Source organism: Amphiprion ocellaris, chromosome 11 (genome assembly GCF_022539595.1).
Source record: "Amphiprion ocellaris isolate individual 3 ecotype Okinawa chromosome 11, ASM2253959v1, whole genome shotgun sequence".
NCBI classification, from domain to species: domain Eukaryota; kingdom Metazoa; phylum Chordata; class Actinopteri; family Pomacentridae; genus Amphiprion; species Amphiprion ocellaris.
The window spans coordinates 7,674,670-7,688,229 of NC_072776.1; the positions used below are offsets into that span (position 1 = coordinate 7,674,670).

The following is a 13,560-nucleotide window of genomic DNA, read 5'->3' on the forward strand; positions in this document are numbered from 1 at the left end:
TGAGTTTTATTCCAAGATCTCATTCTTGTAAATTTATGAGGAAAGCCTTGTGCTTTCAGAGCATAAGGCTGGACATGAAGTTACTTCATAGTGTGTTGTATGTCCTTTTCCTTTTTTGTCATTTTGGTAATGAATTTAATCATGAAATCAAGAATTTCAGGGGCACATTTTTTTACTCGTTAATTGCTTGATGTTCACATATGCACGAACACCTATTTTATATTTACAACAAAAATAAATGGCTACATGTAACGTGAAAGATTTCACTTGTGGAGACAAACCGACAGATAATTATCACCCGACTCTGCAGTTCCCCTTTCTGCAGTCCTAGCATCTTCCAGCTCGCTCACTGCTCCCCTCAACCTTGTTTCCAGGAGCAGCAGGCAGCTGTGCACTACCTGTCTTGTGCCAAACAGTCAATAACAAGCTGGTGGACACCGTGGAGCATTTATTTACTGCCCAAAGAAATCAATGACTGCAGGTTGAGTTAATTAATGCAAGCAAATACATAAAATATTAATCCCGGTTGACACCTGTGTAAATAGCATATGCATTTTAATTATAAAGTGTGAGCTTTATGTCCAAAATGTAGATGCATCATTTCATTTAAATCTGTTGTGCGTGGGTAGTCAATTTCAATGCAATACCAAGGTAAAGTACTTCAGCACATTTTCTGAAAAAAAAAGAATGAATAATAATTTTTTAAAAAATAGGGTTTGACATATCAGAATAAAAAACTGGATATTCTAACCATAAAGGATGCTGCGGCACTACCAAAGCAGGAACCTAAAGCCGACCTTGAAACACCTCCTGATATGCCAGCCAGAATTTGCATGGTTATGGAGTTTCATAGTGGCGTGACCCCTTTGCAAAATGCCATGCTGGTGCTGCTTTACAGTGGCTCTGTTGTACAGTTCCACTGTGTTCAGTGTGCTTACATCAATCCTGCTTTGAGCTGTGATGAATTGTGTGACCAACTGATGAGTGTGGAGGGACAGCAATGTGGTTACGCAACGCTGCTGCACAAGTGTCATCTTCAACTTATCTCTCACAGGGAGGTAGACACATAACGATAATTAGCATGTACATACAGCACTGTTTTCCCTTCCTATTCTACCAGCTGGCTAAAAATAGTCCCCGCTTTATGATCGAGGGTGTTTTTAATTGCAAGAGCATATGCTTTAATTACTGGAATTTCTCCCTTGCAAATGTTTATTTCTGTTGAACTTTTGAACTGAAAAGCCAAGCTATAGTACCTATAGTCATTATCACTGTTGTTTGTGTTCAGCTTTCTGTCTTTATTTTGCCTTCTTGTTGCATGAGAAACCAGATAAATGGCAAAATAGGAGTCTTTAGCATCCCAAGCTTGTCACGTCAAATGCTGTCAGAACACTGGCGCCCCTGGTTTGATGGTCATATTTCTCTACGCATGAGCGACTAAAGCTTGAGTAATGCTGCATGACAAACACCCTCTTTATTTTTATTTTTTTGGAGGCGAACAAAATGAAATGCTGTAATAATCCAAATCCACTGTGTTCTTGAGGTGAAAAGGTTTATCCGTGAATAAATGAGGAGCCAAGCGGCAAACCATTGAACTTGTTTAAGTTTTTTAAAGTCTATCAATAGCAGCTGAGACAAGTGCTGAATGCAAACGCTCCCTATCAGTCGTGTCCCTGGAGCAGTTGGTTAAGCACAGTCTGTGTGTTTGGAATCTTAAGGGGAAGGATCCACACTCACTATTGAAAGCTGCTGAAGGGGTCAGAAAGGAAGTGGCACTGAGAGCGAGTGATACAGAAACACTCAAGACACAGGCAGTTGTTAGTGTCAACATGCCGCAGAAACTGTGATGGGGATCATTTGGCGAAACTCTCCAAGGAAATCCACTTGCATATAGCTGGTTAATCCATATCTATTCCCCTCACTTGTGAATGTCAAGAAGCCAAGAAGTCCGTATTTTTTTTCTAGGACAAGCAATAGTACAGGTGTTGCATCAATGTTTAAAGAGTATGTGACATTAGGATTTGTCTGTTTATACAATAAGCTAAATTAAAGAATTATAGCAGACAGACAGTAGTATCTCTGTGTTGAGATAACTTAAGAAATGTTGACGCAAGCTTAGGCCACATTCAGACTGCGTTGGATTAGCTTCCAGGCTGAGAAAAGCAAAAGAATTGAAATGCAAATAAGATGGGGATTACTGAGAGAGCATTCACTCTACCAGAGCTTCCTCCATTAACTGGTGAAATACTGGTCAGATTTTGAAAAAAATACAAAAAGTCTCTAAGCCTAATGATTATCCTCACTTTACTTACTTTTGTTTAGCAAGTTAATAGCTCAATAAATTTCTTGTCATCAGTGCGACACTGACAAATAAGACGACGTTTAGCACCTTGCCTGGTGAATTACACCGAGCACAATATGCATAATGATCCAATCTAAGCCGATAATCATTCCCATCATTCCACACACTGTAATAAACTGGCGCTCAGTGGCGGGGAGTCCCTATTCCCTAAACATGTTCGCCCTTGTTAGCGTCAACCTGAAAACAAAGTGTTCATTTTCCCTCTACATGGATAAGAGCTTTATTTGACTATCCACTGAGTTGTGTTTCAATCCAAAGAAAACGGCGCTAAATGAGAAACTGAATCATCTCAACTTCAAAAGCATGCTTCCTGCACACCCAGCAGTGTGAAATTTGTAGCTGCAGGGATGGCAAAGACTTGAAAGTGCCCTAATGGGAATTCTCTTTTATATTTTTTCAGATCTGCAAAGAATAGGAGAGGTATTTATTGACTCTACCTTTTGAAAATGTGCTTTGGAATATGTTTCTATTTGGTCTTTAATTGGTCTGCAAACAATTATACTGTTGAATGCATTACACAATATTGACAAACTGTAAAATGAAATTTCCTAAAGTATATTAGCCTAACCTTAAAACTATGTTTCCTTATGTGATGTACAACTTGCATTTATATTCATGTGAGCTTTGTGAAAAAAAAAAATTTAATGGAACTATTTCATCATCATCATTATCATCACTCAGACACAGTGTAGTTGTCTAAGTGTAGAGCGCCCTCTGCTGGAATATTTAAAACACAGCACAGCATCTGTCCCTCCATTCATTCACGTCAGGGAGCAACGGCAACAGAGCAGTCTCCCTGCAGCTTCCTCCAGCTCCTCCTGGGGGATCATCAAGCACGCCAACAACATGCAGAACACATGTAGAGTTGATTGAATTTGTCTTCTCTACTGCTCATTTCTGCCATCCCCTTTTATACTGCTGTCTCTCACCAGGAAGTTATTGAAACGAAGTGCAAGGAGGAGAAAGAAGAGGACGAGGGAAGCTGTCTGTTGCCCTCAATTAAATCTTCAGTCCAATAAAATCAAGCATTTAAAATTCTCTCAAAGAGATATGAAGTGCATGGGAGATAGATAGGCGGCACAATTGCCCAACTGAGTTTTATCTTTGTTATCCCCATTTAGGAAAAGCAGATATTCTGGTTTTAAGAATGCTCATTGTGTCTGAGCATTGTTGCTATTAAAAACAACTCTCCCTACAGGATGTGTCTTGCCTTTCTTTAGGACAATGTCTCCAACAAGGAGACCTTGAAACTACTGTTGTTTCCTACAATATTAGGACAGCTGGCAAGATTAAAGAACTGACATCATGATCAGGGACACAACAAAGTGGGCAGGGAATGGAAAGAGGAAGCATTTTAAGGGGAGACAAACACACCTGTAGTCGCTCCAGTCTGTCCTTTCTCCAAGGTCTCGTCTCAGATTTCCTGCTAATGCTCCTGGACCTGGAAAGGATTGCGAGCAAAACATAAATAATTTCCTTCATTGCAGGCAGCCACTCATTTTCATTTATGTCATTAAACTGTGAACGTAACCTTGCAAAATCATGAAATATACCTGAACTGTGCCATTTATCACAGTGGATACAAGTACAGTGTAGCTAGTCCTTTTTTTTTTTTTTTTGGACAAATGTAATAGATAGGTAGACTCCTTTAAAAAAGAACAAAAAAACATAGAACTGATTAATAGTTTGTTTTGGTGGGAGGCATCAAAGACCTTGGGCCATCAAACTAGACTGTAGTCACAAGTTATGCTGGCAGCAATAAGGCCCACACACACACACACAATTAGAATGAGCAAACACTGCGAATTTGACAGCTCTTCACAATAAAAAAAATTTACTCGTCCAGCAACCAATTGTTACTCTGCTATTGTTACACCACACTGTGTTTCCACAAGGTGACAAAACAACATTCTATAACTATTTTTTGCCAACAATTTTTGTCTACTTCTAAAAAACACAAAAAATACTAACAGTGATTCCCTGGACAATCTTGATGCAGTAGAGCCAAGCACATGACCTCCAGAGCAAAGTCATCTTACAACGGCTTGGAGGAGTCAAACATGGCTGCGTCCAGGAACATCAATTTTATTCCAGTGTGAAAGGATTAGTTTCCCAGGGTCAGCGGGGCTGTGACCAGTCTGTCACTTTGCACGCTCAAACAGTTTCAGTGGTGTTTACAGTGCTGCTCAGTCTGCCACATAAACCATGTGCTGAATTGACTGCTGAAATGTACTTAATGGCATAAATGCTGCTCGAGTTTTCTTTTAAAGCTTTTGAAATGCAATATCAGAGAGATGTTCATACTAATCTATGGCCAGAAATTGCAGCAAGCAAATTGCTATTGCATTATATCGTACAGACAAATTAAGTTATTTTGTTCATGCTGTGTATGAATCGTATTATAAATAAAAAGCTAAACAATAATGAGTTTCTTACTACCACCATGAACAGCAGTTGTAAGCAATCCATTCTACTACAATCATCTCCTACAGATTTATAGTTAATGTACTATCAATAAAAGTTTATTTCATTGCAGTTTAAATAATGTATGGTTATGTTATGTTTTTTATTAACAGACTCAGTCTATCAGCATTTAACGAGAACACCGGTTTAAATATCCACCATGTTGAAATTATCAATACATCGCCTAGGCTTATTATAAAAAATAGACTTTCCTATAACCTGAACCCACAAGTGCTCTTATTTAAAAATAAGAAAAATAAGTATTTGTTTTTTTCCCCTGAAAAATTTGTGATAGTCATATAAAAGCAGGCCAGAAAAGACATCAATTACGGCTCCCACAGGACTTAGGAACAGGTCGATCATCAAAACCTCATGGGAGCCTTAACTGGGGAGTGATTATTTTTTTGAGTCCCTGTCATACCTGTCTGAAATAAAAAGCTGTTCAAAATGTATGAGCAACTTGAGCAGCAGAAATGCCATGTTTTCTTGGAACATGAAAAGGACACCCCAGTGTCTTGTTTGAAATTCAAAACATTGTTAAAAATAAAATGCATTGTGGAGCTATACTGCACAACTCAGGCAGGAATTCAGCTCTGTTTCTAACCAAGCCAGCAAGAACACAGGCAGATGATTCTCTGAGCTTTTAATAAACAAAGTCTGCATTACAGGCAGATTTTCATTTAACTTGTTACCTTTAATCCTACTGTGAATTATTATGATTTGCCTTTGGTGCTAGATTCTGTGCAATTTTAGCCTTTTCTTTATCGGACATGCCTTACAAACCTCAATCAAAACAGAAATCATTCCACAATCATGTCGTTTGCTATGTTTCAGTTCTTTCACCTTTGACATGCTTATTGGGCAGCTGTCTGATAGCACTTGATACAGAGGCTCTGTCCTTTGAAATCATTCGTTTATCTTCAGATTCTCTTTACTCTTACAGATCCAACAAAGTAAAAGCAAAATCGGGCAAAAACTTTAAAAGCACACATTCCTAATGTCTAGTGTCTGTTACAATCTACAACTTTGACAAGGACAATACAGGGTTTTATACTTGTTTAATTTGCATTAGTTCTACAGTCTTGAAATGCACATTTGAAAACACAATGAAAAAAATTCGTTATAAAATATATTTTAAATTAAACATGTACAAAACGTCAATGGTGGATGGAGACAACAAAATCTGCCTCAAAGTCCTGTTTTTGGTGCTTTGCAGAAACTCATTACGAACTAAAGATTTCCCAGAAGCCAAAGAGCCAACCTAGTTTGCAATGCAGTCTGAATTTTCAGTGATTTCTATTAGCTCCTGAACGTCTGAGAATCAGTAGATCATTAAAGACTGTCAAACATTTTGCAGTGCAGGTATGCAAGCTTCTCAGTCCTGCTTTTTCTCAGCAAGGGAACCCACTCATGATAGTTCAGTTCTACAACCCTGTAGCCCGCCATCTTCAACTGCCTTCTCTTCATGGCATGAAGTCCCAGCAACTGCTGTGACTGGGAGCAGTAGTGATTCCTGCTTGTGATCTGGACAGCAACTTTGACAGTGCCTTTGGATTCCTGGCACGTTGAACCTAAGCTACTGGGTTTGTTAAGAGTTTCTGTGATGTCACTGGTCAGATCTAGCACTGAGTCAAACACTCTGCCACCTTCATCAGGCTGTAATCTGTGAACAGTTGTAGGTTTCACTCTAGAAGATGGAACTGAAGGATCTGTGATGTTTTTGGCAGTAATCAGTTGTGCTAAAAGTTCATCAGTTATAGTTACACCGATGTTTAACTTCCCCCAACCCTGATGAGAAGGAGATGTGGATGAACTCTGTTCTGGAGATTCTGAGTTCACAGGTATAGGTTGTCCAGCGGAGTCGAGGTGTACTTCCAGGTCGATGGAGCGATTGTGGGGCAGGATCATTCTCTTACACACAAATTCTTCTCCTCCAAGCAAATCTTGGAGGGCAGCTTCAGCCTCCTGAACCTCTGGTTTCTGGCACACATCTGACTGAGCAAACTTCCACAGCATTTCTGCCACCTCCTCCCTAAGTTCAGAGCTTAAGCGAGGGCCAGTCCAGTGAGGCAACTCCAGAGCAACAGCTCCATCTAAAGTGAACAAGTCTTTTTTGAGATCCAGCTGTTTGGATTTCAGTGCTAAGTTAACAAACTCAGGGCTCAGGGCTAATGCAATTAGGTCCTCTGGGAACTGAGAGACAAAGGCCAAGCCGAGGAGACCAGTAAGCAGATGCTCTGGGTATCGGAGGAATTCAACCTTTCTTTGCCTCAGGGCCTCTGTAAGACTCGGATAGAAGCTTGGACTCTGCACAGGGAGAAATCCTAATGTGCCGTATGCCCACAGGAGTTTGCATGAGTCTTTAGACCTGCAGTGTGGCACGAGCGAGGGAATTCTCTCAGCAATAGCATTAAGGATGTTATCATTTCTGTAATGCACCGCTGAACAGGCCAGTACTACATGCATCAGCCCCTTGACACCCATCCTGTGGGCCCGTTGAGGAACTTCCTGTGCCATGGCCTCCAGCCATGGCCTGTGAAACATATAACTGAAACGCATGTATTTCAGCACATTCACAATGGCTAAGTCACTCATCTCCTTCACAAAAGAGAGTGCTTTATCCACAATGCGAGTAACTGCACCCTCAGATATTGAAGTTTGGGATTTAAAGAGTCCCAAGCATACAGCGCCAACCTCCTCAGGGTGCAGTCGTTTCAAATGACACATGAGAATCTGCTCTAAAGGAAGGATCAAGTCCTTTGGGCACTGTCTACCTTCTCCCATTATATACAATAGTTGGACCAGCTCAGGGACCTCCACCTGTCCCAGATTCAGACGAACTGAGTCATAGAGGTGCTGCAAGAACTGGGGCACCTGCTTACCAATACAGCGCCACATGTCAGCAGCAAACATCAACTGACGTAAACTCATCTGGCCAGACCGTCGGCTCAGTTCAGCCTCATACAGCTCGAGTACAGTGTGAGCAGAGGGAATGTCCAGCCATACAAAGGCCTGCAGCACGTCCAGCAGCTGAGGTTGAGAAAAGAGGCGAAGGTGTTCCACAGAATATCGGAGGAGCATGATGAAGCGCTGGTCACCTCTCACTGATGGTATCTTGTCTGGGTGCAACCGGCTCAGCTCCACAAGAAAATGAGACACATCAGATGGTTTCATGCTGCCCTTTAAAACAGTCACCTTATGGAGCAGCGGCAAGGCCTCTTCCCATTTGACTGGGTGAGGCCTCTGGTTGAGGTCAAGGGACATTGAAGCATACTCTGGCCGGCATTTGAGGAAAGCACGCGAGTTTACTTTAACAACTGGTGGTACCGGTTTTCTATGGGGGAGTGACACTGAGGAGATCTCAGGTTCAGGGCTTTTGTTGAAAGCTAAGTCAAGAAGTGTATTTTTTGAGCTAGAGAGATGCCGTGAGCAACTCACACTGTAGCGATTAGTCTGTTGCCAGAAGGAAGGTGCATGAGCGGAGAGACACTGTTCATCTTCATCATTATCGGCTTGGCTGCGGGAGTTTGCGGAGTTCCACACAGAGCGATGATACGAGGAGGGGTTGTAATACAGCTTGTAGCCTCCTTGGAAAGAGGCTTCCTGGTGTTGCAATACTCCTTCCTTTTCCTCCTGATCATCAGTCTCATTCTCTTGTTTGACAAGCGTGTGCTGAGCCTGGGCAAAACCTTCTCTCAAGCCAGGGAGGTAGCGTAGCCTGGGCAGCCGCCGACACAGCACACAGGCAGCCATCAATGTGCCAGACTAAGAAGATTAAAAAATAAAGGCGTGATTTTAGTGAAAATGCCAAGTCAACCAAACATGGAATTCCTAATGTACCAAGCACTAGTATATTGCACAAGAAGGTAAATAAGGTTTAAATTATTTGCTAAACACAGTGTAAACAGGTTAAGAAAGGTTAAAAGATACTCAATATTTTGTTCTGCTTGCTGCTTCTGTGTTTTTATTTGTACAACAGCCCCAAAGAAAAGTAGCTTTATTATGCAGAAATCATTTTTAAAACATTGAACACAAACAAAGCATAAATATGGTATGGCAGTAGGCACTGAGCAAGTCGTGGCTGCTGAAATTTTTCCTCTTTCATACGGATCATATATGTTTTCTGCAAGTAGTGCTTGAATATACACACTCAGCAAAGTAACGCTATGACCCAGTAAAGCCTACATGTGTTGTTGTTGTTGTGACTGTTGTCAAAATGCTACATAGCATATCCTCTGTGTTTAAACTAGCATACAGCTTACCTTGGTTAAGCGTTTAACGTGTTATAGTAGTCTGTCAGTCAGCAAACCAACAGCAGTTAGTCGCACTTCAGAATTGAAACAGTGGTTTGAGACAGTAAACGTTGACTTAAGCTAAGTTGTCAGTTGTTCGACACAGTGCATTCTACATTAAACCAAACTACACATGTCTGTCTAGCTGTTAACTGGGTCGTTGGACTCACCTTTTACCCTCCAACTCTACCGAGGGCCTGGTTCAAACCTCATGAAACCGTAGCGAGAAGAAACGTGAAATCCTTACAGGAGTGGAGTTGCTGCAATCACATTTGAACTCGGGTGTATTAATTTTCAAAATAAAAAAAAATACGCCAGTAAAGACGATACAATGTATATATTGATGGACTAAAATAGGCTAAGACATCGTACTGGGATGTACAGAATTACATTTTCGCACAAATGTGTTAAAAGTCCCCTTTAGGTTTTATAATTAATGGCTCTAAGAGTATCGTGTTTGACTTGAGGTACTTTATTGTGGTGACGCGGTGACTTTGCTTCCGTGTTGAACAGCCATAACGGAACAAATGACCTACGGCAGCCGAAAAGGTTCAACTTTATGACAACAAAACGCAATTTGTTAAAAAAGAAAACACAATTCCGTTACCAATAAGCTGTAGCTTTTTAAATGCCGGTTTGTATTCTTTGATATAAGTTAAAACACACGAACTAGTACTGTTTGAAATGACGTAAACGATCATTTAAAGTTGAATGAATCTATAATAATAGAAAACTGTTATACAAATTAATAAGACTGAATGTAACTATAAAAAGGCTATGATAATTCAGTTAATTACATTCTGTCGCCAAAATTAATAATGAAAAACTCTCTTATAATAAAGGACTAGTTTAATCCATTTTGTATTGTATTTATTTATTTATTTTGCATAAATACTCTCTAGTACACCCTTTCTCCTTTCTGATAAAGTTCACTTTTAGGGCTGGCACCGATGACACTGAACAATTCTTTATTTATGCTACTAAAGGCTTAGACTGCTGGGTGATTTCCCATTATGCATGAATCAGTTTAATTGTTCTTGCTTCTTTATTATTTTCATTCTTAACTATTCTTTATTTTTTGAAGCTATATATTATTTCAACAAAGGAAATTACCAAAAGAATATGCTTTCACTTTACCCATATTTGGATTTTCTTGGATGCATATTAATTTTATTGTGATATTTTCTTGCAAACAAGTTTAATTTAATGAATCATTTTTCATCTATGATTTTGTATTTGTAGAAAGTTTAATAATTTCTCTATAAACACTATTAATACTTAACAGTGAGTTATTATTGTAAGCAAACACTCAAAAGAAGACATGAGCAACATTTTTAGCAGCATAAAAATGTAAGAGCATGGCCTAGCAAATACACCATTTGTCAGTGTTAGTAGGTTACACTTGGCTAAAATCCTCCAGTTATATAATAGAGTTAGTGCAACAAAAATTCTGCAAATCTTCTTCACTTTTGTGTTTTTGGTGTTGTTTAAGTTAGATTATTGTTATGTCGTAATTTAGGACACTTAAATAGAGCTGGGCCTTTGTTCATTTTATTAGTATCATAAACTACTATTACAATGAGTCAAAATGTTCTATACAAAAGGGGAATATTATTGCAAATATTGTGATTCGGCAAAATATTTGTAGAAAATTGTATAGTTTGAAGAATTCCTAGTAGGTGCTAATAAGTAGGCAAATATTTACTATAATCTGTACACAACTAATTTGTAAGAAGAGCACAAATGTTTCTATATTGGTGTTTTCACAGAAATCAAAGAGGAAAAAACTTTCATCACCATATATAAAAAGACTTTTCTGCACTTTGCTTTTGATTCAGTAGTAGATGTGTGTTTTGTTGTTGTTTTTGTTACATTCAAGGGAATCACTTTTACAAAATCAATCCATGCCTTAATTCTTTGATAATGTTGATTATTTGGCACGCAATAATGAGCATATTATCTACGCAAATTCATCACTTTCCTTTGTGCAATTGATAATACACCTTCTGTAAACTGTTCCCAAGTACACTGACATACAACTTCAGTTTACTTCGGTTCAGTTTAGGTCTCAAACTTGTATCTTTTCTTGTTTCGCTCCATTTGAGCTGATTATGGGACAGAAATATTTCCTTTTGAAAACTTTTTGAATTGTAGTTAGTTTAGTTTTTTTGTTTATTTTTAAATACAAATTTTATAGAGAAATTTTGCCGAACAGTTGTCTTTGCATTCTTAACATTTCAAATCTGATGCAATGTTTATTGTGTAGCATTTTCCATTTATGTTTTTCAAGCTAAAATAATCTTTGTGATAGGTAAGATGCAGAATGCCTGTTTCATTTCATTTACTCTTGCCAGAAAAGTATTTTCTTCCTCATGGACCAATCATGTTCCCAAGGCCACTAGTGTTTAATTTTTTGTTTGACTAAATGGTATTTCGATAGTCTCTTCATCTAACTAAAATTTTTAAATAAAAAAAGTTATGTTTTTCAATTCATCCCCAATATATGCTTTTTAACTTCTGTGCTTTACAAAAATAGAGATTAAAGCAAACATTTAACACCTCATAAAATATTGTTTCACATGTAGCCATCTCCACCTCCTCACCAGCATTTTATGTTTTCGTGACTAATCCACAGAAATGAATCACAATGTATGCAATCATTTTGTTTTCTTCAAATGGTACGTCATGTTATATCCATATCTAATTACGGTTTCTTTTGAATTTGGATTGCATGTCATATATAAACATAGCACAAAATATTTAAAACTGCAATTCTGTTTTCCTCATTTTAGTTCATCATTTGCATTTTACTTCAGTGTGAGCGGGAAGGCAACTTTAAATTCTGTGCTTCCATTGTGTGACTTCACACTAGAATGAATCCGGAGGTTAAAGGTGAACTCGACTGACCTGTGGCCATATGCAAGACAATCCATTCATTTCTGCATGGGAACACTCCTCTTGTCCTTTCAGTGGAATAAAAACCTCGGCAACAGACACTGTAAACCATGTTTGTGGCAGTTATTTTTTTCTATACTGAAATCGTTGCTGACATGAATGAATATTTCCTAACTATGTGTATCAAGATACTAACTTGAATTAAACTGGATACACTAACATGGTTGCATATTGTTTCAATAAAAATGTCCTGAATTACATACACATATTTTTTAGCTGAAGGTGTTGTGGTTTCAAAAGCTATAATTACAATAAACCCGAACCACCTGGGTAATTCTGTTCAACATGATTTTGCAGAGTTGTTGTTGTGACGTTGTGATGCTGATCAAAAATCACATGCTGTTATAATAATTAAGAAATATATAAAGAAAATGTAACTTTTGTGTGCTATTAAAATATTATGCAAATGCTATCCGTTTACAACTGATAGGTGAATTTGTATTCTAATAACCTAAAATCTCATAATTGTATCTGGCTTCCTTTCACATGACTGACTGCAACATATTTATTTTTATCATCTTCATTAAAGTTAGATTTTACACTGTTGTTGGGCAGTGTTGAGATTTCTGGTTTGCATTTTATGGTTGAGTCTAACCTAATTTTTTCCCCAAATTATCAAATGAAAAATGGACTTAAACTCTATATAAATTAGACAATGATATCAGTTTATTCTATTATTATCAGATTTATCTAAATGCTGTGTTTCTAATGCAGCTAATAGTTTTAACTAAGAGGGCACAATTTTGTTTCATTTATGAGGCATTTGTGCATATGATTTTTTTTTAATGATGTACGTTTTGATAATTAATTAATAGATTTAATGAAGATTAACAATTAGAACACAAATACTTCACATACTGTGCGGCTATTTTTATGTGGTAAACAGAATTAAACACTACAGACGTGCACCAACGCAATGTTAAACATTAGATTTTAGAAAGGTACTTTTTGTTAGAATTACAGGATATATTTTTTCATTAAGATTCTCTTGAAACAAATTGTTAATACACATGTAAACATAAAATAAAAATAAATAAATAAATCAGGTTATAAAACTTTATGGGCGTCGACTTGTGCAACTCGTGCATTATATCGCCTGTTAGAGTAGGCTGTTTATTTCCGCTTTTTTTCTAATGAGGTGTTTTATGTAACTCTCTATCTCTGCGTGTTTGTCAGCAGCATAAATAAAGTGGTAAAACTTGAGTGCGGCTCTTGCAGAGGAAGTAGCTGATTTATGCTAATGAAGGAGTTGAGGTTCAGCTACGCTGGCTGGGAGCCGCCCTTCATTCACCACATGGTTAAACCCAGACTCTACTCGCGCCACTTTCGCAATCTTACTACGATTCCCAAACTCCTAGCAAATCATAATAGTAGCACATGGTTGTGTACTTTTTTTGATTGCACGCCTTAGCCATTATTCAATCTGTGAAGTCCGTTTTCTTTTCTCAGTTTTGCAGATATCCCAGAAACAGAGTGAGTAAACGGTAA

At 38.2% G+C, this 13,560-nt stretch overlaps 2 protein-coding genes across 2 annotated transcripts in view; both read right to left on the minus strand.

Moving 5' to 3' along the window:
• Positions 1-3,803, minus strand: part of LOC111569969 (leukocyte cell-derived chemotaxin 1-like) — a 116,941-nt gene extending 113,138 nt beyond the window's left edge. The window contains exon 1 of the mRNA XM_055015629.1: positions 3,735-3,803. The gene's annotated coding sequence lies outside the window, so the exon portion shown is untranslated. The remainder of the gene's footprint in view (positions 1-3,734) is intronic.
• A 2,063-nt stretch (positions 3,804-5,866) lies between these two features.
• On the minus strand, positions 5,867-9,530 carry LOC111569966 (FAST kinase domain-containing protein 5, mitochondrial). The gene is made up of 2 exons (XM_023272441.3): positions 9,288-9,530; positions 5,867-8,590 (listed from the first exon to the last, which is right to left on the minus strand). The coding sequence occupies exon 2, from the start codon at positions 8,576-8,578 to the stop codon at positions 6,158-6,160; it is 2,421 nt and encodes an 806-aa protein (XP_023128209.2). The 5' UTR covers positions 8,579-8,590; positions 9,288-9,530; the 3' UTR covers positions 5,867-6,157.
• Positions 9,531-13,560: the final 4,030 nt, after the last annotated feature.

Coding starts and splice junctions, on each gene's coding strand:
- LOC111569966 (XM_023272441.3), bottom strand. CDS start 8,578: ATGGCTGCCTGTGTGCTGTGTCGGCGGCTGCCCAGGCTACGCTACCTC.